This window comes from Panthera pardus, unplaced genomic scaffold, assembly GCF_024362965.1.
Source record: "Panthera pardus isolate Hobbes unplaced genomic scaffold, ASM2436296v1 HiC_scaffold_12, whole genome shotgun sequence".
Taxonomy (NCBI): domain Eukaryota; kingdom Metazoa; phylum Chordata; class Mammalia; order Carnivora; family Felidae; genus Panthera; species Panthera pardus.
In genome coordinates, this window is record NW_026526677.1 from 30,232,961 (window position 1) to 30,258,389 (window position 25,429).

At 37.6% G+C, this 25,429-nt stretch overlaps 1 protein-coding gene across 2 annotated transcripts in view; it reads left to right on the forward strand.

The window, feature by feature from the left end:
- Positions 1-25,429, forward strand: part of DCDC1 (doublecortin domain containing 1) — a 485,161-nt gene that overhangs the window by 416,083 nt on the left and 43,649 nt on the right. For both annotated transcript variants that reach the window (XM_053899858.1, XM_053899859.1), the window contains 6 exons: positions 667-802; positions 3,645-3,804; positions 12,015-12,173; positions 13,293-13,493; positions 18,265-18,358; positions 20,726-20,896. In XM_053899858.1, coding sequence (XP_053755833.1) covers positions 667-802; positions 3,645-3,804; positions 12,015-12,173; positions 13,293-13,493; positions 18,265-18,358; positions 20,726-20,896 — 921 coding nt within the window. The remainder of the gene's footprint in view (positions 1-666; positions 803-3,644; positions 3,805-12,014; positions 12,174-13,292; positions 13,494-18,264; positions 18,359-20,725; positions 20,897-25,429) is intronic.

Here is a 25,429-nt window from a genome sequence, read left to right on the forward strand (position 1 = left end):
GACAGACATAGAAGCAACATGAAGAACAGGTATGATCTGTAATCTGAGCATCTAGAAATAACCACATTAACATATGACAGGTTCATCCATACCAGTCAGTCATTGTCAAACTTTTTCTGTAAAAGGTTAGTTTATAAATATTTATAGACCATATGGTCTCTATCGAAACATCACCCCTTGCCACTGTATGCACAAAAGCAGTCACAGCATGTACATGAATGGGCCTAACTGTGTTCTAATAAAACTCTATTTACAAAAACAGGCAGCAGGCCAGATTTGGGCTTCAGCCCTAGTTTACAAACCCCTGATCCCTCCCTCCCTCCCTGTGTCCCTCCTTTCCTTTCTTTCTTCTTTCCTTCCTTCCTTTAACAAATTATTTATATAACTTTATTTTGAAAAATTACAGAGTTACAGGAAGTTGCAAAGATAGTATGGAGAAGTACTTTTTTTTTCCTTAGTATAAAACCCTTGAGATCTTTCAAAGTCGTTAGGTTTATCGATAGTTTTGCCTTTTTATCACGGAGTATTTGTCAATGGTGTCACAGTTTGCTTAACCATTTGCCGATTATAGGACATTGTGTTTGTACTTTGGGCAGATTTGGGCGATTACAAATAATCCTGCTGTGAAGAGTTGTACATGGGATCAGAGACTCATTTCTTTGCTAGGTATATGTTTCATGTGGAGAACATTGGATCAATCCTGATGTGTCCGTTGCTCAGCAAAAGAAGCAAATCTTCCTGAGGAACTTAGCATCAGATATTTCTAAAATTCAAACTTTCTGCAGCATACATAAGATAGAGGGTAAGCATTGGGATTATTTACCGTAAAAGATATTGCCAAAATTAAATACTTGATTCTGCCTTTTTTAAATCTGTGCTTGTTTAAATAGGTCATATTTCACCTCTATATCCTGCTGTTTAGCTCTTTAAACTAATGTATGTATTTAACAGGATTGCATATTTTCATTCACACTACACAGTGATGTGCAAAGAAAGTGTAATTTATTTCGTCTTTAACAAATTCAGTCTTCCAGGGGTGCCTGGGTGACTCAGTCGGTTGAGCGTCCGACTTCGGCTCAGGTGATGATCTCCTGGTTTGTGAGTTTGAGCCCCACATTGGGCTCTGTGCTGACAGCTCAGAGCCTGGAGCCTGCTTCGGATTCTGTGTCTCCCTCTCTGCCCCTCTCCCACTCACACTCTGTCTCTGTCGGTCTCTCAAAAATTAATAAATGTTAACAAAATTAAAAAAAAAAAAGAAAAGTAAAACGAATTTAGTCTTCTTTGTTTTCCATTAAGGAAAACATAAAATGTCCGATCAGGTTTAAATTTTGGCCCATCCACTAAATTGTCCCTTTAGGGAGAGCTTTCATATTTCCCATTCCCCAGAGTCTCCCTCAGTTCCTCTCTCAGATAGAAGGGAAGAACTTGGGGGACAGGGTGTCTTGCTTTCTGGGTCTTGCTGGCTGATATTCATGGCTGGGTGACCATGTTCCATTCCTTTGGCCCCGACAATGCTTTGGATGGGAGGTGCTTCCTGCCTGACCCAGCCTTTCTGCTCTCTCTGGCCCTCTGAAGCCTGGCTGTGTCTGAGTGGTCATCTCTGAAATCTTTATTACAAGACCCCTTCACCCCTCCTTGGCAACTATTTCTGGAAACCTTCCCAGCATGACTGTCGGCACATCTTGGGTCATGGCCACACCCCTCAGAAACCAGATCCAGGTTGATACAACTGTACCTCAGATTGGAGTGGTGAAGGCAACTTGAGAGGTGACTCATCACAGTGTTCTCAACAATGAACAGTGTCCTCAGTGTTTCCTTGGTGTAGCGTAGATACCTGAAGTGAAGCCTGTAGGGGGAATCATGATACCCAGTGCGTTTTTCTGCTTTCCTCTGTCTTCTGTCTTAAATTCCCTCAGGCCCAGAAATGGTAGGTTTTCTCCAAGTCAACCTTGATGTTAAAGCTTTGATATGCTCAGTGGGAGCTAACAGTGTTTAGAAAAAACCTAAATCATGACAGTGTCATCCTGATTGACATGGCCTTTGTCTTATGGCAACATGCTGTACTTGAGTGTCACACTATCTTTGTACTTTTGCTTTCCTTTTGTAACATTTCTTATCAACTTATGGTCCTCCTCCTTCCCTTAAGGCTACCCCAGGAACTAGGACAACGGTTCTATGTATAGAACGACAAAAGAGAAAAATCACTAATATAATTTAAAACATTTCCCTGTTACATATATTGAATACTGTACAGTAAGTTTTGCCTGCAGCTTTCAAGGCTTTGGGGACTTCCACTGAGGAATTTAGGATCCTAGAGAATGATCTAGAGATATGTATGTAAATAATATGCCCATTTGAAAGGCTAGAATTTACAATAACTAACTAAATAACTAAACAACATTTTTTTGGAAAGACCTATTTTTTTAGTACTTTTTTTTTCCTTAGGCACTTTTTAAATCGAAAGTTAATTGATATATGGTGTTGTATTTGTTTCAAGTATATAATATAGTGATTTGATATTTGTATACATTATGAAATGGTCACTGCAATAAATCTAGTTACCATTTGTCACCATACAAAGTTGTTACAATATTACTGATGATATTCCCTATGCTGTACATTACATCCCCATGTCTTCTTTATAACTGGAAGATTATACCTCTTAATCCCCTTTATCTATTTCATCCACCCTTCTACCCTTCTGACAATTACCAGTTTGTTCTCTGTATCTGTGAGTCTGTTTCAGTTTTGCTTTGTTTATTTTTTTAGATTCTACACATGTCTTTCTCTCTCTACCTTATTTTATGTAGCATTATACTCTGGAGGTACATCCATGTTGATGCAAATGGCAAGAGCTCATTTTCTATGGCTGCATAATATTCCTTTGTGTGTGTACGCACATGCACTTTTTATCCATTCGTCTTCCCATGGACATTTAGATTGTTTCCATATCTTGGCTATTGTAAATACTGCTACGATCTACATAGGGGTACATATGTCTTTTCAAATTAGTGTTTTCATTTTCTTTGGATAAATACCTAGAAGTGGAATTGCTAGACCATACAGTAGTTCTGTTTTTAACAGAGGAACCTCCATACTGTTTTCCGTAGTGGGTGCCCCAAAAGTACATCCCCACCAAGAGTGCACAAAGGCTGCCTTTTCTCAACATCTTTGCCAACATTTGTTATTTTTTTGTCTTTTTGATAATAGACATTCTGACAGATGTGAGCTGATATCTCAGTGGGGTTTTGATTTGCATTTCCCTGATGTTTAGTGATGCTGAGCATCTTTTCATGTGTAGGTTGGCCATCTGTATGTCTTCTCTGGAAGAATGTCTATTCGGGTCCTCTGCCCATTTTTTAATCAGATTTTTCAGGTATTGGATTTTATGAGTTCTTTGTATATTTTGGATATAAACCTCTATTTTTAGTACTTTTGACTGACAATATCTTGAGAGGAAGGAATCTACAAAAATGAAGTGAAATCCAATTTATTAAAGAACAACTATTAATTACAGTTAGAATGTGTTCTCTTAGGCCAAATAGTTGAAAATTGTCTGCATTTTTATTTTAACGTGTGTTTTCAAATTCCTGGTGTTCTGCGATCATAACTAATGTCCTTGCAATTTGCATGTTTCTGCTCAGCTCTTGTTTTAGAAGTGCAAAGTGACATTGTGTCTGGAGCCAAGCTTGCTGTGCATAAACCTGTAGCAATTTTTGGAGAAGAAAAGCAAATTATGGGACCAAAGGAAAAGCCAATGGAAAAAAATGCTTTAACAATGGAAAATGCTTCCAGTGAAATACTGTAAGTAATCAGTGTGGCCAGAAAAGCTACCTGTTTCCTATTTGAACTCAGCTCATTAGCTCAATAACAGCACAGAGCCCATGCGGGGAACCCACACCGAGTTTGTGAAATGTATGTCAGGTGAAGAGCTAGTAAATATTTAATTAGTTTTCTGTCCAAAAGATAGAGCTGGAGCTTCCATGTTCAGCCATCACAAGGATCTACTTTCAGCTATTTTGTTATTATATTACAGTTTTTAAAAGACTAGAATTTTGGAATTGCCAATTATTTGAGGAATTCATCATGTTTTGTCTACATAAACGTTGATTCCAGGAACAATTAAATTAATATAGATTCAAGCTGGATTCATGTTAATATACAGTTGTCATCCTGGGTCACTGAAGTAGTTTTCTGATTGGTCTCTATCTCCATTTTCTCCTCCTTCCAGTTCACCTCAAAGTTCCACCCACAGACAGTTAATCTTTCTAAAACCTAATCCTTTTTATACAGTTCTTCAGTGGCTACGCACTGCAGATAGAAAAAATACTTAGTCTCTAATCAAGCCCTTCTGACCTGAATCCAGGCCTGTCATTGACCCTCATTTGCACCCCCAGGCCCACCTCCACTCCACACTTGTTTCTTCCTGACACATTAACTAAGCCCCAGCTCAGCAACTACAAGCTGTCGCTGAACGTGGCACATTCCATTTATGCACTATTGTACGCCTCTGAGCCACTTGTTTCTCTCCACCTGAAGTGCCTTGACCTGCCTGGTATTCATCTGTGGAATGGTTCTTCATCATTGAAAACAATCATGGTAATGACTGCACACAGCAATGTGCCTATCAGTCCCCACCACCACACGCCCCTCCCCAACAACCACCAGTCTGGGAAATCCATGAGGGCAAAAACTCTTGTCACACATGCTGTGTGAAGACCAGGATAGCTGCCTTTAATCATTTACTGAATAAATGAAGGAATGATTGAGTGAGTTTCCAAATTCTAAAGCCATATATGGCTACTCAATTACCATTGTGATAATAGTGAATATTAATTTATATATCATTGCTACAAACTATTTTAAAAGACTGCTTCTACCCCTCAATTATAAGGATATAAACTCAAATATAAGGACATTTTAGGAAACAAACCCCTCATTGTTGAATGATTCATCTGGTCTCATGTCCTGACACTAACAAAGGCATCAGAAGGCCTTTTTCAGAGAGAGATGATTTGACCTACATGGTATATTCCTCAATGGCTAGAATTTCTTAAGAATGTATCATCTAGCCTCTGAATTATTAGACTGCACATGGGAAAAAAGTACACAGAAGGTAAGAAAAAAGAAAGAACATTTCTGAGAGCAAAGATCTACATTGTTCTAACTTATAGATTTCATCAGGTCCTGGAGTCCTTGAGGTAGAAGTGATTGAGTCCACTCAGAACATAAGGCAGGAATCTCTTGCACCTTCCAGATAGGCTCTTTTGATCACATCTTTTCTTGAATACTCATAGTAACAGGGACATCACTAGTTTGTAAGGCAGACCATTCTAATGTTGAAATTTAGAATATCTCCATCCTATGATTTCATTTTTTTCTCTGTCCATACCATTCCTCTCTACTTAAAAGTCCTTAAGAACACAATTCATATGGGATACTGGGAAGATGGCAGTGTAGGAGGACGCTGGGCTCACCGCGCGTCCTGCTGATCACTTAGATTCCACCTACACCTGCCTAAATAACCCAGAAAACCGCCAGAAGACTAGCAGAACGGAGTCTCTGGAGCCAAGCGCAGACGAGAGGCCCATGGAAGAGGAGGAGGAAGAGAGAGGGAAAGGTGCTGAAGGTGTACTTGAAGAAATAATAGCTGAGAACTTCCCGGATCTGGGGAAGGAAAAAGGCATTGAAATCCAAGAGGCACAGAGAACTCCCTTCAGACCTAACTTGAATTGATCTTCTGCACGACATATCATAGTGAAACTGGCAAAATACAAGGATAAAGAGAAAATTCTGAAAGCAGCTAGAGATAAACGTGCTCTAACATATAAAGGGAGACCTATAAGACTCATGACTGATCTCTCTACTGAAACTTGGCAGGCCAGAAAGGAAGGGCAGGAGATCTTCAATGTGATAAACAGAAAAAACATGCAGCCGAGAATCCTTTATCCAGCAAGTCTGTCATTTAGAACAGAAGGAGAGATAAAGGTCTTCCCAAACAAACAAAAACTGAAGGAATTTGTCACCACGAAACCAGCCCTACAAGAGATCCTAAGGGGGATCCTGTGAGACAAAGTACCAGAGACATCGCTACAAGCATGAAACCTACGGACATCACAGTGACTCTAAACCCATATCTTTCTATAATAACACTGAATGTAAGTGGACTAAATGAGCCAACCAAAAGACATAGGGTATCAGAATGGATAAAAAAAAACAAGACCCATCTATTTGCTGTCTACAAGAGACTCATTTTAGACCTGAGGACACCTTCAGATTGATAGTGAGGTGATGTAGAACTATTTATCATGCCACTGGAAGTCAAAAGAAAGCTGGAGTAGCCATACTTATATCAGACAAACTAGAATTTAAATTAAAGGCTGTAACAAGAGATGAAGAAGGGCATTATATAATAATCACAGGGTCTATCCATCAGGAAGAGCTAACAATTATAAATGCCTATGTGCCGAAGACAGGAGCCCCCAAATATATAAAACAATTACAAACATAAGCAACCTAATTGATAAGAATGTGGTAATTGCAGGGGACTTTAACACTCCACTTACAGAAATGGATAGATCATCTAGACACACGGTCAATAAAGAAACAAGGGCCCTGAATGATACATTGGATCAGATGGACTTGACAGATATATTTAGAACTCTGCATCCCAAAGCAACAGAATATACTTTCTTCTCGAGTGCACATGGAACATTCTCCAAGATAGATCATATACTGGGTCACAAAACAGCCCTTCATAAATATACAAGAATTGAAATCATACCATGCATACATTCAGACCACAATGCTATGAAGCTTGAAATCAACCACAGGAAAAAGTCTGGAAAACCTCCAAAAGCATGGAGGTTAAAGAACACCCTACTAAAGAATGAATGGGTCAACCAGCCAATTAGAGAATAAATTTAAAAATATATGGAAACAAACGAAAATGAAAATACAACAATCCAAACGCTTTGGGATGCAGCGAAGGCAGTCCTGAGAGGAAATACATTGCAATCCAGGCCTATCTCAAGAAACAAGAAAAATCCCAAAATACAAAATCTAACAGCACACCTAAAGGAAATAGAAGCAGAACAGCAAAGACAGCCTAAATCCAGCAGAAGAGAAATAATAAAGATCAGAGCAGAAATAAACAATATAGAATCTAAAAAAACTGTAGAGCAGATCAACGAAACCAAGAGTTGGTTTTTTGAAAAAATAAACAAAATTGATAAACCTCTAGCCAGGCTTCTCAAAAAGAAAAGGGAGATGACCCAAATAGATAAAATCATGAATGAAAATGGAATTATTGGGGCGCCTGGGTGGCTCAGTTGGTTGAGCGTCAGACTTCAGCTCAGGTCATGATCTCACGGTTTGTGAGTTCGAGCCCCGCGTCGGGCTCTCTGCTGACAGCTCAGAGCCTGGACCCTGCTTCAGATTCTGTGTCTCCCTCTCTCTCTGCCCCTTCCCTGTTCATACTCTGTCTCTCTCTGTCTCTCAAAAATGAATAAACGTTAAATAAAATTAAAAAAAAAAACAAGAAAATGGAATTATTACAACCAATCCCTCAGAGATACAAGCAATTATCAGGGAATACTATGAAAAATTATATGCCAACAAACTGGACAACCTGGAAGAAATGGACAAATTCCTAAACACCCACACACTTCCAAAACTCAATCAGGAGGAAATAGAAAGCTTGAACAGACTCATAACCAGTGAAGAAATTGAATCAGTCATCAAAAATCTCCCAACAAATAAGAGTCCAGGACCAGTTGCATTCTTATACACTAATAATGAAGCAACAGAAAGACAAATAAAGAAACTGATCCCATTCACAATTGCACCAAGAATCATAAAATACCTAGGAATAAATCTAACCGAAGATGTAAAAGATCTGTATGCTGAAAACTATAAAAAGCTTATGAAGGAAATTGAAGAAGATATAAAGAAATGGAAAAACATTCCGTGCTCATGGATTGGAAGAATAAATATTGTCAAAATGTCAATACTACCCAAAGCTATCTACACGTTCAATGCAATCCCAATCAAAATTGCACCACCATTCTTCTCGAAAGTAGAACAAGCAATCCAAAAATTCATATGGAACCACAAAAGGCCCCGCATAGCCAAAGTAATTTTGAAGAAGAAGACCAAAGCAGGAGGCATCACAATCCCAGACTTTAGCCTCTACTACAAAGCTGTAATCATCAAGACAGCATGGTATTGGCACAAAAACAGACACATAGACCAATGGAATAGAATAGAAACCCCAGAACTAGACCCACAAACATATGGCCAACTAATCTTTGAAAAAGCAGAAAAGAATATCCAATGGAAAAAAGACAGTCTCTTTAACAAATGGTGCTGGGAGAACTGGACAGCAACATGCAGAAGATTGAAACTAGACCACTTTCTCACACCATTCACAAAAATAAACTCAAAATGGATAAAGAACCTGAATGTGAGACAGGAAACCATCAAAACCCTAGAGGAGAAAACAGGAAAAGACCTCTCTGACCTCAGCCGTAGCAATTTCTTACTTGACACATCCCCAAAGGCAAGGGAATTAAAAGCAAAAATGAACTACTGGCTAGTATCCAAAATCTATAAAGAACTCACCAAACTCCACACCCGAAAAACAAATAACCCAGTGAAGAAATGGGCAGAAAACATGAATAGACACTTCTCTAAAGAAGAGATCCAGATGGCCAACAGGCACATGAAAAGATGCTCAACGTCGCTCCTCATCAGGGAAATACAAATCAAAACCACACTCAGATATCACCTCATGCCAGTCAGAGTGGCCAAAATGAACCAATCAGGAGACTATCGATGCTGGAGAGGATGTGGAGAAATGGGAACCCTCTTGCACTGTTGGTGGGAATGCAAATTGGTGCAGCCACTCTGGAAAACAGTGTGGAGGTTCCTCAGAAAATTAAAAATAAACCTACCCTATGACCCAGCAATAGCACTGCTAGGAATTTACCCAAGGGATGCAGGAGTACTGATGCATAAGGGCACTTGTACCCCAATGTTTATAGCAGCACTCTCAACAATAGCCAAATTATGGAAAGAGCCTAAATGTCCATCAACTGATGAACGGATAAAGAAATTGTGGTTTATATACACAATGGAGTACTACGTGGCAATGAGAAAGAATGAAATATGGCCCTTTGTAGCAACATGGATGGAACTGGAGAGTGTTATGCTAAATGAAATAAGCCATACAGAGAAAGACAGATACCAGATGTTTTCACTCTTATGTGGATCCGGAGAAACTTAACAGAAACCCATGGGGGAGGGGAAGGAAAAAAAAAAAGAGGTTAGAGTGGGAGAGAGCCAAAGCATAAGAGACTCTTAAAAACTGAGAACAAACTGAGGGTTGATGGGGGGTGGGAGGGAGGGGAGGGTGGGTGATGGGTATTGAGGAGGGCACCTTTTGGGATGAGCACTGGGTGTTGTATGGAAACCAATTTGACAATAAACTTCATATATTGAAAATAAAATAAAATAATAAAATAAAATAAAATAAAATAAAATAAAATAAAATAAAATAAAATAAAATAAAATATTCAAAGTTCTCTGTCATCAGCCTACTGGGTTATCTCTTTTCCGGGCTAACTTTCACTAGTTCTTTGAACCACTTCTGATGACTCAATCCTAAATCACCTTACATTAGACAGTCACTTAAGATTTCCCCAGACTTCCTTAGATATGTTTGTTTGGAAGTTTTACATATTCGAGAGGTGGGATGATTTAAGGAGGGGCATCCATAAAGCAAGAGGCTAAACAGATCTAGAAGGAACCCTTTTTTAAAAAAATTTTTTTCAATATTTATTTTTGAGAGAGAGAGAGAGCACGAGCAGGAGAGGGGCAGAGAGAAAGGGAGACACAGAATCTGAAACAGGCTCCAGGCTCTGTACTGTCAGCAGAGAGCCCAAGAAGGGGCCCAAATCACGAACCTTGAGATCATGACCTGAGCTGAAGTCAGACTCTTAACCGACCGAGCTACCCTGCACAAGGAAGGAACCCATTTGATAGCTAGGTTCTGTGTAAAGATTTCTGGTAATAAATATAAGCAAAATGGAAAAAACTCTGGGAGTACTCACTTCAGCTTTGCTGCTTTGTGGAAGAAAGGGCCTTTTTAGCATGGAACTCAGGGAAAACTTTCTCATTTCCTTACTGTTATAGGCAGTCCCTGCCCACTTTAAGAGCCTCTTCACATAGTACCTTTCCCACTCACTGCACACCTATGACCCAGTGTCCTTCTGTTCCTCAAATGAACCAAACATATTCAGAACCTTCCCATTTATTCTTTTCTCCGCCCATAAATGCTCTCTCTCCCTAGATCCTCACCTGGCTGGCTTCTTCTCATTTTCCAGGTCTCAACTCAAACATCATCTCTCAGAGGAGTCTGTTCTGACTACCTTGCTAAAGTAGACCCCCCTCCCCACCAGCTAATTTCTATCACAATATCTTGTTTTATTCCACTTATGGCACTTGTATTATTTAGTTATTCATTTACTTGTGTATTATCTCTCTTCTGCCCACTGGAATGTAAGTTCTATGAATCTTGAGAATTTACCTGTTTTGTTCATCACTGTATCCCCAACACTTATAATTCTGTGCCTATCATATAGTAGATGTTCAAGAAATATCAGTTAAAGGAATGAGTTGACTAACTATGGAATGATTAGTTGTGTATGAGTCATATAAGTCATTAAATGAATGAGTAGACAAATGAATTAATAAAGGAAGGTATATTTAGAAAGGTCTGTTCTAAATTGTCTATTGTCTTGACTGTTCTTCATTTGCCTGGAAGCCAAAGGTCATACAAAGATAAATTCCAAGTTAGGAAATTAAACATCTGGATAGGGGGAGGAATCTTGTTTACACCTTGATAAATATGTTAAAACTAAGAATGACATTTCTGTTTTTTGTTTTCCTCAAAGAAATAGTCAGTGGGAAAGCTGTGTTTTTTATTTTTAAACACAAGATGGCACTGTTGTTTTTTTAACTGTTAGTAAGACTTTTGACTTGAGAAGCTGTATGTGCTGCAGCTCTGAATGAGACAGCTGTTACCCACCAATTTCATAGCCACATGTAATACTTTTGTTACATTTGAAAAGTGTATGGTCTGCTCTGCTAACACAGGAATTGACCCCAAAGATTTTGGTAATTTGATATCGCTTGCAGCTATATCAAAAACCACAAGCGCCTTGGCACTCACAGCCTCCCTGCATCCCCTAGCTTTATTTACATACATGCATATTTGCTGCTTTGTGCATATATTTAACCCGCCTTGGACCCAGCAGTCCTCATATTGTGTCGTGATCCCATGGAAGCAAATGTACCTTAAACAGTGCCCCAGAACTTGATATATATGGATCCGGATGGTGGCTATGCCCCTGCTCACACCTTCGTCTTAATAAAAAGCCAGAAGGCTGACTGACTCAGTTATCCAAGCTCTGACTATTTAAGTGTTTTAGTACATTATTCTTTATCAAAAACTGGCACGAACATGCCCATGCTCTTGGAGCCTCTCTAGGTTTGAGAGGAAAAGTTAAGTTAATTAAGATTTCTTAACACTGTCTAATGAGTAAACTTTATGAAATGCAGTAATCTAGGCTGTTCTGTTCCAGACAGAATTATGACCCACTTATGGAGCTGGCAGAAGGAATCTCATTACACATTCATTATAAATTTCTTAAACTACCGAGTAGCCTTAATCTCGCAATTTTTGAAATATAATACATGGCCCCCTTTTTCCCAAATAAATATGGTAAAGATGAGTGCTATTTATTATGTAATGGAGGAATTTTATTTGTAGGCTCATATTAAAAGGTCTAAATTATGTGTTAGTAAGATATGGATTTGCGATGTCAGGCACGACAATGGAAATGCGATTTACAGATCTACCAATATCCTTCAGGATATGATCAGACTATCCCTCAGAGAAAACTCTGTGAGTAAAAATCAGAATTCTTGTGTTTGCTTCTGAACCTTGGTAGAGATTCACATGCAAGAGCCCATCTTCGAATGAAAGCTTGTCACACACTTCCTAGATATGCCTGGCAGGAAACTCCTCATGACTTTGATGAGGATGACAGTCTTACAAAGAAAATGGAAGAAGAACTCTTTGAAAATGTGGAACCACAGAAGAAATACAGGTAAAAAGTTGCAAGGGATTCTTGTGAGAGATTTCTCTGGCCTTAGATTTGCTCACTTTGAGGCAAAATGATTCTTGTGGGTTTGCCTTACTGTTAGCTGCATGTACATCAACATGCACGTTTTTGTCTTTCTTGTGTCTGTGACTAAGTATTTGCAAGTATTTGTGGGAAGGCCCTTCTCCCTTTAGCTTATTTTGTGCCACGTGATGTAATTTCTTGTTCATTAGTGTGTCTTTTCCATTCAACAGTAAGCTCATCCACCTGTGTCTCCTGATAACTTAGCACCAAGCCTGTGTGTTTGTTGAATGAATGTGTGAATGAACTTAAGAATAAGCATATGAGATTCTTTGATGTCTTTAAGAAATTAGGAAAATGTAGTTTCTTCTTTTTCATTTTATTTTTTCCTGGTCAATGTCCAATGAAATAATAGGAATTTATAGTACTTTGTATCATTCCATAATCGTTAGACGTTTGCGTAACTTGATAGCATTTTATATAAATTAAACAGTCTTGGCACTTCGACCTTTAGCATAGAGTAGGGGCTTCATAGATGTTTATAAATGTATTTGATTGACAATGCATTGTGGTATTTCATATGTTTAATAAGTCTTCTTATTGCCTTAAGATCCTTAAGCAAGAGATTCCTTTGAATTAACTTATTAGTATATCATTCTTTTTTATGATATTCTATGAGTTGTCAGGGAAGATGGAAAAACTTGAACAATGGCATTCTATCTGGAGATAGAGGCTAGAAACAATCATGATCTGAACACCTTTGTTTCTCCCTATTTCCCTTTTACCCCTCTCCTTCTCCTACTCTTTTTCCCCTTTAATTAAATTATCTCTTCAACTAAATTTCTTTTTGTTATGCTGATGAGTTTCTCATATTCTCTTGGATGAACATTTATTTCTGTTACAGAATAAGCCCAGAATTCTACCTTTTTTACATCAGCTTGGCAGTGCAAGGCAAATAACATTGCTGCTGCCCCGATGATAATGCCTCACCGTTACAAGTGAGTTCAGTTCACAGCAGGTCTCTCGCCAACGGAACTTGCGGTCTCCAGCACATCAAGTGCACAGGACATTTTTCGGCCACTAATGGGATTTTCTTTATCTCAGCTCTTCTCCAAAGCAGAGTAAATTGCAGAAGCTTTGCCACCAGCAGTTTGAATACAGAGATGAGCAAATTATATGCCATGCTGCTCCTCAGTTAGTTTTGGGAGTAAGAGGTCCTGATCTGCGTTCAGACACGGAGGTAGTTTTGGTGGAGAAAAAAGTGGGTGACAGTCATCAACGATGGATGCACAAGGAAGGCAGCAGGTAAACCCTTTATATTGTGGGGTCAATATATCAAAATATATCAACGGAAGCCTAAAAGATCTGGCATGGTCCCCACAGAGCAGGCAGGGCGTGTATCTGAGGACTTCGGATTTTTTATTTAATGTAGCCAATAATTTTTTATCCTTCTCAAAGAAGAGAGAGTGAAATCAAATGTAAATGCTCAGTAGTCTCTAGACAGCGTATCCACTGTCAATTCAGATAAGAAATAGGAAATGTGACCTACTTGGTTCATAGTTTTCACTGACTGTTGAAGTTGAGAGAAAACTGGGATGTCATCTAATTTTATTTTTATGATTTGAAAGGATCAAGCAAGAGCTTTAAAGAGTCCCCATTTAAAACTTTTTGCAGTACTTTTTATTAACTCAGTCTTCTGCCCCTCCCCACATCTCATGCATGCATGCAGTTGGTTACTTCCATCAAATAACGAACTGATATGGTTTCCGCTTACACAGTGAAAAGGAATCCTTACCTTAGCAAATATATCGATCCAATCCAACCCAATGGCTGGCCCATGTCTGGATCCAGATTCAAGCCAACCACTGTCAAAAGGTTATTTCTAAGACAGTCAGAAGAAATTTAAAAGTCTAGGTACCAGATGATATGAAGGAGGTCTTATGAATCTTGTTGAGTGTCAAAATAGTTTAATGGCTATGTTAAAAAAAAGAAAAGTCCTCGATCCCACGGTCCGTTGGGTTCGAGCCCCGCATTGGGCTCTGCACTGACAGCTCAGACCCTGGAGGCTGCTTCTGATTCTGTGTCTCCCTCTCTCTCTGCCCCTCCCCTGCTCATGTTCTGTCTCTCAAAAATAAATAAATGTTAAAAAACAAAACAAAACCATTTTAGAATAACACTTTTTTCCCCATTGCTCCTTGGGGGTAAATTTATTTCACTGTTTGGAGATGTCTCTGCCAGGATTTAAGTCAAGTGTAAAGAAATTTTATAAATAAAAACATTAAAAACCTTTAAAAAAAAAAAAAGAAAAGTCCTGACCACTTGGATATATATTGTAGTATTTATACAGAAAATTAAGAGATAGCTCAGATTTGCATTAAAATATTCTAGCAAAAGCAAAAATGTAAAATGTTATGGGGGAATGGATGAAACAAGAATGGCAGAATGTTGACAACTGGTAAGTCGTGGTGGTTTCTTAGATCATTCTCTCTGTTTTTGTGCATATATGAACATTTCTTTAACAAGAAAGAAAACAACTCCTTAGATTTTAGATTGGTTTGCTTCAAATTCTACCATTAGTCTTACATGGTGGAGCTCCAGGGGCCTCTTCAATCTCTTGAAATCTGTGCAATACATATTTTTTTTCTGGGAAAGAGCTGTGATTTTCACTGGATTCTCAAAAGATATGTGATGTGAGAGGTTTTGGAATTGCTTGGAGGCAGATTGCATAAGCTTCAGCAGGCGGCAGCAGCAGCCCAGCGTGGGCAGGACGGGAGTTAGCCTTACTGTGTTCACTGTCTGAGGTGAGCCAAGCATTGCAAGGGACGCTTATTGGGCTTGTTTTAGAAAAGGCTGAAAAGCCAACCTGTAGCTAGACCTGGTGAGTGTGTTCATTTGCCCCATTCATTCTAGCTAAGCTAACTTTACAACAGGGAGCTTTAGAAGCAGGCTTTTGTCCCCGTGATTGATTTGCTCTATGGGACCAGAATTCATTCATTCTGCTGCAAAGGGAGCTGCAAAGGCAGTGTTTTTAGGTGCTGGTGCTTTAGCTAAGAAGAAAAGAGATGAAAATCCCTGCCCTGACCGAGCTAGTGCTACCCAGCTGTACATTTCTGGAATTTAGCCATACAGCGTACTGTATCATAGTGGAGGTCCTACTCAAGCCCAAGTTGGACTTTGAGTGTGACTGATCAACTGGGGTGGGCACAAATGGGGAATGAGAGAAGAGACCTTGAGACAGGAGAAAGTCAAGCATAATGAGTTTTAACTCCGAAATATTTTCCTTATTGGAAAAGGGAGTGAGTTCTGAGTCCTGCTAAGTGTTTGTCACTGGTTTTGCTTTTCATCTTGAGTGCTGTGGATAAAGCCTGTGAGGAGGGGAAGGCCTTTTAAGTAAAAACAGAAAGAAATTTGCCTAAAACTCTGTGAAACATTGGAGCACCACCAGCACTGCCAACATAATGGGAGGTACCAAGTGGCGATCACTGTGCTGAGAATTTTCTATCATTAGTCCTTTCATTCAGTCCTTTGGGTCTGGGATTATGTTTTCATTTTGGCCTTCTATTTAACATATAAAATAACTAGAAATCTTATATCTTAAGCAATTATCAGCAAAATCTCTTCAGGGAAATTATGGCTGTGAGAACAAGATCTTTCTGGGACAGCACATGGTCTAGGCTAGAAGTGCAAGAAATGAGCAAGGGGGCACGGAAATGTAGTAGGAAATTGCCACAGATGCATTGACTTGGTTTCCAGCCACACAGAAGAATGATCCAAGTGAACTTTTGAGATAACCTGGCATCTTTCTCCCATTTTCAACTCTGGCAAAATCTGAGTTAATGGCTTCTAAAGGGAAATATGAAATACTGCTCAGGGATGAAAATCCCCTCAACTGGACTTAGAATTATACAGGGGGAAATCCTGTGTCATAGAATTTGGAGCTAAAAAAGATATTTAAAATTTTCTAGTCTTAATCACTTGATTTCAAAACTAGGTAAACTGAGGCTCAAGAGATTAAGTGACTTGTAAGCACTCATTCCTTGGGTTAGTGGAAGGGGCTGTGGTGTCGTGCTGGATATTCCTGGGACACAGACTAAGTTCTCACACTACTGTTTGGCACAGAGTGGGTTTTAGGTACATGTGTATAAACTCAAGCTTCCTGCAGAATGTAAGCAGTCTTGCTAAGGGCAAGTGCCAGTTGACTGTACTGTTCAGAAATGAAAAGAATAACCAACACTATCCTGGCTGAGCATGGCATTGAAGCATGAGAGAAGTTGCTATATCCGTTCTAAGCAACAGAAACATAGACAGCTAGGTAACTAACTTGGCACCTCAGTAGGTCATTGCAGGAAATGTACAATCATTCATTCATGAAAATGCAAGACACAGACTGTGCAGACGGTGAGGCTACACAGGTGAACAATATAGAATACCAGTTCTTGTGCAGTTCTTGTCCAGTATTGATGAACTCTACAGAGGTATTTGATAAAATCAAATACCCATTTTTGACTTAAAATGATGCATCATTAATTAACAATAGGAGGGAGAAATACATTATAAGATTAATAGTGATTAGAGGAATGTTTAAAATTCTGTTACAATTTTTCCTGTATTTTCCAGTACTTTGTAATTCTTTACAATGGGACTGTATTGTTTTATGTTCATAAGTTTAAATTAGATATCTGGAATTTTTGCAGTCTTAAAAGGAGAAATATATTACTTTTATACCAGACCCCCACTCTCACATCATTAAATTTTATAGGACAAGTTCTATTTTCCACAGCAGGAATGCCACTGCTGACGTGTAGTGTCCCTATGTTGACAGACACAAAGAATTGTTTTTTTCTGTACAGATAAGATCCTTGAATGTTTGGCTTATTTTTGCTTTTAAGTGATGCAAGGAAAAGAATTTGAGTGTTTTAGCCCAATCATTTTCTTCCTTTTTTCAGAGATTTATGTAAGCTCCTATATAAGATAACTTAAAAATATTCACATATATCTTGGAATTTTGAGGAATGCTCCCTTAGAAAAAGAGAGTTCATGGAAAAGCTATAAAAAAAATCACAACCATTAATAATAGTAGTTCATTCTAAGTGATGTGTGCTAGGCAATGTTCTATGTATGCATTAATTCATTTAATTCCCAAAGAGTCCCTTGAGGCATGCGCCATTATCCTGTTTTACAGATGAGGAAACTGAGGCACAGTCTAGTTAAGCAAAACCATACAGCTACTGAGAGGTAGATTCTGTATTCAAACTCAGGCACTGTGGCTCCAGAATCCATGTTCTTAATCATTCTGTCACAGTGCCTCTCATAATAAATAGCAGGACAGGTGAGGAGGGTGTATAATCAGTATGGGTACAATCTGGAGACAGAAACCACACAGTTATTTAAATGGGATATGTAACATAAAGAATTACTAAACAATAATAAAGAGTAACTATCAGATATTTTAAAAAATCCTCTGTATGGTACTCTGGAGCTGAGGGAGTTGAGAACAAATTTAAAATTGGGCCCTTTCTCAAAACTGGAATTCAGAACTCGTTAGAAAAAGTATGGGTGCAGCTAACTGGATGGCGGAAGTCTGTTGGTTTGCCTGGCCAGACCTGGTCTGCAAGGAGGAAGCAACATATGTGGGGGTACAGCTGGTTTGGGGGCACACAGGCATGAAAAGGGGATGGGATGCTGGTGTGGCAGAAGGTTTAGAGCATGTGATGTCCATGTCAGGAAGGCCACAAGCAAATGGTTACTAGGCCAGACCTGTGAAGGTTCCAAGGGACTCCATATTTTTGGCACCTGGTTGGAGCAGAACAGCACTAGATATCCTCACTCCCAACTGCTGACCCCATGCAGCAGCCAGGAAGAGCAAGAGAGCCCCTTCCTCCTGCAGTGTTCCTCCAGCACTCTCTACTGAGAAAGCTTCACACTGTGCTTCTGTAGGGGAGAAATGCTTAAAGGATTCATATCCATTATCAGAGAGCATGTATGGAGCTAAGAGGCAACACAATGGGAAGTGGCACAGGGGCAGCTCTGATCTGGTTATGCTACTTGATGATATGCCTAGTCCTGTTTTCCCAAGGACCTTTCACCTGGTGAGTAACCCGGACCTTGTGCTGGCAGTGTCTATGACCAAAGCAAGAAATGAAGTCTGTGGCTATCCAGTTATTGTTCAGGTAAGACATTTATAGACTAAGTAGTAATCATGGCCCTTTATTTAATTAAAGTTAAGTAAAGCCCTATACTTCCTTGTTGTGGAGAAAGACAATGGCTGTCATAGAAACCTGTCTTGAATGCTATTGTTAAAATATTTACAATAGTCTGCCTAGATTTCAAATTCAACATGTTCATGTAGCTCTTAATTTAGTTTAATCCAACAGATGGTGACTGTGGGCTTGCTGCATGTCAGGAGCTATGCTAGTTACTTAAATCAAATCCAAGGGCAAGCATGTGAAATTATCCCAGTAGCACTCATACAGTCTCAGTGGTGGGTATGGTCAAGTGAATAGCTGTTAGATGCGCGTGCTTTAAGCTCACTGATTGGGACATATGCAAGTCCCCTCTTACCTGGCAACTGAAGGGAAAGAGCATGGGCAAAGAGGTCTTCCTGAAGGATGTGAACTCATCCATGTTAATTCTACCAAGAGACTCATTTCAAATACACTTTTAACGTGCTTTTGCAAATGCTTACAGCAGCCAGACAATTTTTGGAGACTTCAGAGAAATCTGGGCTCATCTGAGTTTTGGGTAAAGAGCTATGGAGTTCTTTTTTCATGTTTATCTGTCATCCTTACTTATAACCAAAGACACTCCCTAACTGGACATGTATTTTCCCTTGTTAAGACAAAAGAAAATTTAGGAGCACTCCTTCTCTGAATTTATTTTCTGTATCCTCTATAGAATTTACCATCTTTTTGTTGAATAGAATAACTGTCTCTAAATTACACTTGTTTTATTCCATGTTTTTAATAGCAATGAGGCAGCTTGTTTTGCAGGTCCTGAATCCATAATTGGGATAGAACAATCTGGACAAATATCAAAGCTTAATTAAGTCTTCTACGCTGATGACAAATATGGACTAAAATTTTATTCTAGGAGACATAGTGTGTATAACATTACATTCTTCCCTGTCACGTGCCTCTTTGGCATGGGCCACAGTGAGATTAAAACCTCATGCAGATGCAAATTTAGCACCTTGATCAGTTTCATAAAATTATAGATATTGACATTTCCCCCTAAGGTTCCCATTTTTAAGAAATGCATTTGATCTTAAGGTAATTTGTATTACTTTTCAAGATTTTTTCCTTTGCTGATATTTTGTTTTTATTTCTTGAAGCAATCAGTTTGTGAGAAAATATTAAAGTTCATGTGAAATAACAAAAATGAGGCACACTAGGCTAATGTTACTAGACCCCCCACTCTCTGTTCCTTGAAATACAGTCTTTGTTTTCCAGGCCTCTGAGGGACGCTCTATTGTCTGACCTATTAAATCAGTTCTTAAGACCCATTTATTTTCCTCTTTACTATCAATCTCTCCTTGGTAAAGTAAGTGCTATTCATTACAAAGTTCCTTGAGGTGTCGTGATATGTTTAGTTGGAACTAATCTACTGGCTTAAATTCTCTAAAACTGAAACTACTCATTTCTTTACTTATGCTTGAGCCAAGTTTTATAATTAGAATAAATATGCTGTGTCTGTTACATATAATACTGACTGTACTCATATCTTCTTGATAACCAGTAAAACATAAAATAGCAACCAGGTACTATTTTTCATTTATTGAATTGATGATGTTTGAGCAAGAATGTGAGGAAAACAGGCCATTTCTTATACTATTGGTGTAAGTGTAAACCAGAATAACCTTTCTAGAAAGCATTTGGATATGATAAAACTTTATACGACATACCATAATATTTTAAAATGACCTTGTTATTTTATCAACACTTGTACTTGAGTTTGTTCTAAAGAATTTATCATGTATTTACATAAAAATCTATGATTGTTGATTGTTCTTTTGCATATAATAAGGAAACTCTGAGAAGCAATCTACATGTTTAACTATTGGGGATTGGTAAAATAAAACATCACTGAGATTAAATAGTATATATATCCTTCAAAAATATTAGGAAAAGGTTCATGGAATTGAAAAAAAAAAAAAGCCCAGCGTGGAGCCCAATGCAGGGCTTGAAATCATGACCCTGAGATCAAGACCCGAACTGAGATCAAGAGTTGGACACTTAACTGACTGAGCTATTGAGGTGCCCCATGGAATATTTTTAAGCTAAAAAAAAAAAAAAAAACTAATGCAATTACCAAATTGTGTGCATTTTGTGATTTCATTTTTGTAAATCAAAGAATGCATATTTATAAATGTAAAAAATGTGTATATAATTATCGAATATTAATATGATTATTACTATGTAGTAGAATTGAATAATTATCTATACTTTTTGAATTCATGCGATGAAATATTTGACATCTATAAATAAATAGTAAACTCTCTTGTCTGCTTGACTCCATATTTTATCCTTTTTTTCCCCCAGCAATATAAACCTTATAACAATGGGACTTCCAATCAAAAGTGGAATTACATGGAAAATATCAAAGCTTTCATGGCCTTTCATAGCACTGCACTTGATAAGGAAATCACAGCAGCAAATTATGCTGGTATTTGTACATCCTCTGTGATTAAAGAGGAAAACATTGATCAACCAGTAAGTGGTTCTTTTCTACTAAGGATAAAAGGAAAACAGGAGAAAATGGACAATTTAATAAAGCCAGAACTTTTTTTTCCCCTAGAAAACCTTATATTCAGACAAATTAAACACTGATTTGTGAATGAAATCATTTAGACTCTGTGATTCTGGTTAGGAAACAATGAAGAAATATTTGTATTACCCACTGCTTATATTGTTTCAATGGCTCCCTATCATTACCACCATCTTTGGTCCATGATCAGTTCACCAGAACACTCACACATACTCCCACAGCTGTGCCTGCCACACTAGATGTCACTCCACTCCAGAAAGCATATTAAAATGTGAATGATTGTAAGTGACTTTAACTATATTGCATTATACCAAGCATAGGTCTAAGTGTGAATACCTATACTCTACTTTCTAAGGAAGTGATTCTTCAGATTTGGTTTTTATTAGTAAGGAATTGCTGCATACTTTACAAATACCTGAGGTATTTGTGCGTCAGTATATCAAGCTTATTGATAAACATTGGCCTGCAGAAATCTCAAAATGCACACTGCAGGATTCTCCAAGATCCTCTTTACTCTGCTTCTCAGACATCTCTAAATAGCTGCCTCTTCTCCTTCACCCAAAATTCCCTGGCTCTGCTAAATAATTTACATTTGTCCAAATTTACCATACCATTCTGCCTGTCTTTGGTTTTGACTATGCTATCCTCCCAGCAACCCTTTTCTCCTTTGTCTGTGAACTCATACCAGGTGGCAAATATGCTGTCAGAGACTACCAAGGTCATCTTCAAAGGAATCAAGTCAACTTGAAAAGGCTCCCAGTCCAAAGACAAAACAATTTAAGCATCAGTGTGTTGCATTGACATACATCAGATGTCTACTGAATGTGGCAGATTGACATACATCGGACATGTTTAAATCCATATATTTGTACTGATAAGAATAACAATAATTCATTGATCACAATTAGATGATGCTTAGGAACAATTAGTTACTTTGACAACTAGGAAATAAAGAATCAAGCATTTATTTGTTTCCTTCCTTTATGAACTATATGTTAGGATAACAAAATAGTAGATGAGAAGTTTCACTCCATAGGAATTCATTGCCAGCTAAGAAATGAATAAGGTATGAAAAAATTGGAATGTCTCTGTGTTGTGAACTTTGATAAAGTAATTGACCTAACTAATGATTATCAGTAGCTAATAGTATTACAGAGACACAACAGGTAACACGTACCCCTTGATGGAAGTATTTAGTACCACTTATGAAGTGTTCCTCCCCACAAAAATGTAACTGGAATTTAATCAAGTCTTTCATTCTAATAATTGACTAGAAACAAAGGAAATAGAGGAACTTGGTAAAAGACACAAAGACCATGTAGTCGTCAAAATCCCAACTGACAAAAAATAAACAACAAATAAATTACAATAAAAGAAAAGAGAGAAAGAGATATAGCAGGAACATGGAGGTTAAAAGAAATTTAAGAGGTATATAAACCAGTTATAATGTATTGACCTGATTTTGATTCTATTTCAAACAAATTTGTAAGAGGAGATGACTATAGAAATTTGAATACTGACTAAATATTTTGTTATATTAAGATACTATCATTGTTAGTTTTAGATGTGATATTATAGTTATGATAAAAGAATTTTTATCTTTTAGAAATATATACTGAAATATTTAAGAATGAAATGATATAATGCCTGAGATTTACTTCAAAGTAATCCAGGTAGGAGTGGGTGGGGTGCAGATGGAACAAGATTGGTAGTTATTGATAATTGTTGAAGCTGGGTGAAGGGTAGAGGGTGGCTTATCATACATTGGTGTATGATTGAAATTTTCCAGTGATTATGCAACTCGTGTTTTTATTAAAAGAGACAGGAAAGGAAGAACTGTTCAGCTGGTGGGAAGGGAAGGGGGAGAGTAATTACAGAGATAGATGGTGGAGTCGAGGTTGAGTTTTAAAGGGTGGTGGCATGAAAGGTGGGAGGGATAGTGGAACAGTGGCTGTGGGTTGAGGTCTCAGTGAACATCTTGGAGTTCTGCTAAAGAAAAGTTTAACACTTTTAAGTACCAGAATTTTCTACTTGGCCATTTGGTTTAGAAATATTTTAAAAACTATTTTACGTACTTTTCCTTAACCGGAATAGGCAGAACACCATTTAACCAAGTCAGGGCCATCAATATGCTAGTTCCAGTGCCATACATCAGATAGTTGGCACATGGGTTTTACTTTGAACTCCTCCTAAAATCACACATGCAACTTGCTTTCTCCAAAATAATTCTTGAAGGCCATTTGCTGTCTTTCTTGCTAAAAAAGAGTGCAGCTTAGACGATAATATCAGCATGATTCCAACTATCTTTCTATAGAGATGGTTCTACACATAATATTCATTTATTTCCATCTAAGCAGGAATGTTTTAATTTTCTCCCTTTAAGCAATGTGTAAAATGGCTGTTTTGCAAAATGAGTTCTTTAAGCAGAAACTCAAACGGCCTTCTAAGGTCATTTTTAGACTTGAACAGTTTCCACTTTCAATGGCTTCATCAATAACTTCTTGTTTTAGCACCAATCACAGCACTCTTATTTCATCACCAGTAAACTCCTCAATTTCCTAGTCCACACAATCCAATTATTATTTAAGTTTATTTAGTGGCCATCTTGTGACTTTGGGATATTTTCCCTACAGACCTTTAAAACTTGGTTGGATTTTAGTGAATCTAGACAAAATTTAGATTATTTTTGCTAACTTTTATTAATATCCAGATAGTAATTGGGGAAGCTGAGTATGGGTTCATGGGAGTTCACTATACTGTGCTGTTTTGTATGATTAAAATATTTTATAATAAAAAAAAAGTAAAGAAGGGAGTCCTAGAGTTTAAGCCTCAATGATTATAAAACTATTGCCTTTCTTTTAACCATATAATCAAGATGTTCTTTTATTTACATTAACCAAAATACAACTTCCCATTTTCTAACAATGATTTGCTCCAAAAGATCATAATTTTCCTTTCCCAAAAGTTAAATGATAGCTTATCTATTAGAAGTTAATATGATTAATCTGAAGAGTGCAATAATATATCAATTCTGGGATTCACAAATTAAAAACTTCTCCTGGGCCTGGGAGAAATTTACTCATACAAAGTCTCTAAGCCGGTGGTTAGTTCTTAATCTTTTTGGAGATACAGACTTTGAGCATTTCATGAAAATTATGCATATTCTTTTCCCCAAAAATGCACATATGTACACAACCACCTTTTATATAAGTTTCAGGGAATTTATAGACCCCCCCTGAAATCCATTTGGGATGTAGGGTAAGAACTCCTTTTCTAGACCTCATTCTAATGGATAGCTTAGAAAAAGAAAATGAATATGAAGTAACTATTACATGCTTGATCACTACTGTATGTTACATACTGATCAGTCTTAGTGATTTTCACATGTTGTCTCATTTAAATAATAAATATGATGAAGACACTGAATAATTTATTCACAATCACATTACCTACTATATATATAGTAACAGTCATTATTGATCAGACTAACCCCATGTAATAGACCGTATGTCTATAAGGCCAAATGAACAGATCAAGTTAGTCATTTCAATAAATCAAGGAAATTTTATAGAGAAAAGGATTAGTCAAATCAATTGCCTGGTATTCTGCACAGAATACCAGTAGCTGACTTACTGAACTTTTAAACTCTGTTTAAGTTCTACAGGCATACCAAATGTATTGTACTTTTTTTTCCATCAGCAGTTTCCAAGCCGTATTAAGTGTAAATGAATTAATGAAAAACAGTTTACATTGTGTATATGTACCATTGCCAAAATAGAACAACTCAGAGATCATCAAACCTGTAGCACCACAGTGATGGGGATGGATGTTTTAATGAATGAAAAATATATTTTCTGGATACTTCCAATGGGCTTCTTTAGTATAAGAAAGAAAATTATTGGCATACAATTCCTCATGAAATCCTTGCTTTTCTATAGAGATGGTTCTACACATAATATTCATTTATTTCCATCTAAGCAGGAATGTTTTAATTTTCTGCCTTTAAGCAATGTGTAGAAAAATGGAAGTTGTAGGTAGATACAGAGAAATCCATAGTAGAATTTAAGAATTACATCTTCAAAAGTATTTAAAGTTTGGCTTTGAACTGAGTTAACTCTACGTACTTAAAGGGAGTATTTCAAGTAATATGACAAAGGCAAAAAGAGCCAAGAACTTGGAGTCAGGAGTCAGTTTTACATTTCAGTTCTGCCATGTACTACTTAAGTATCCTTGGATGAAAACTTCCCTCTCTCAGCTTTTGTTTTCTCATCTGTAAGTTGATTGAGAATGGTATTAACTCTGGCTGTACTTAACTTTTAGCCTTGTGAGGACAAAGGCAAATTAGAGAGTCTATATAAAAGTACTTTAAAATTTTATTATGGAGATTTTCATACATATTCAAAAATATAATAGTGTAATAAATCCTCATATATTTATCATCTTAATTCAACTGTTACCAAGGTTTTTCAATATTTACA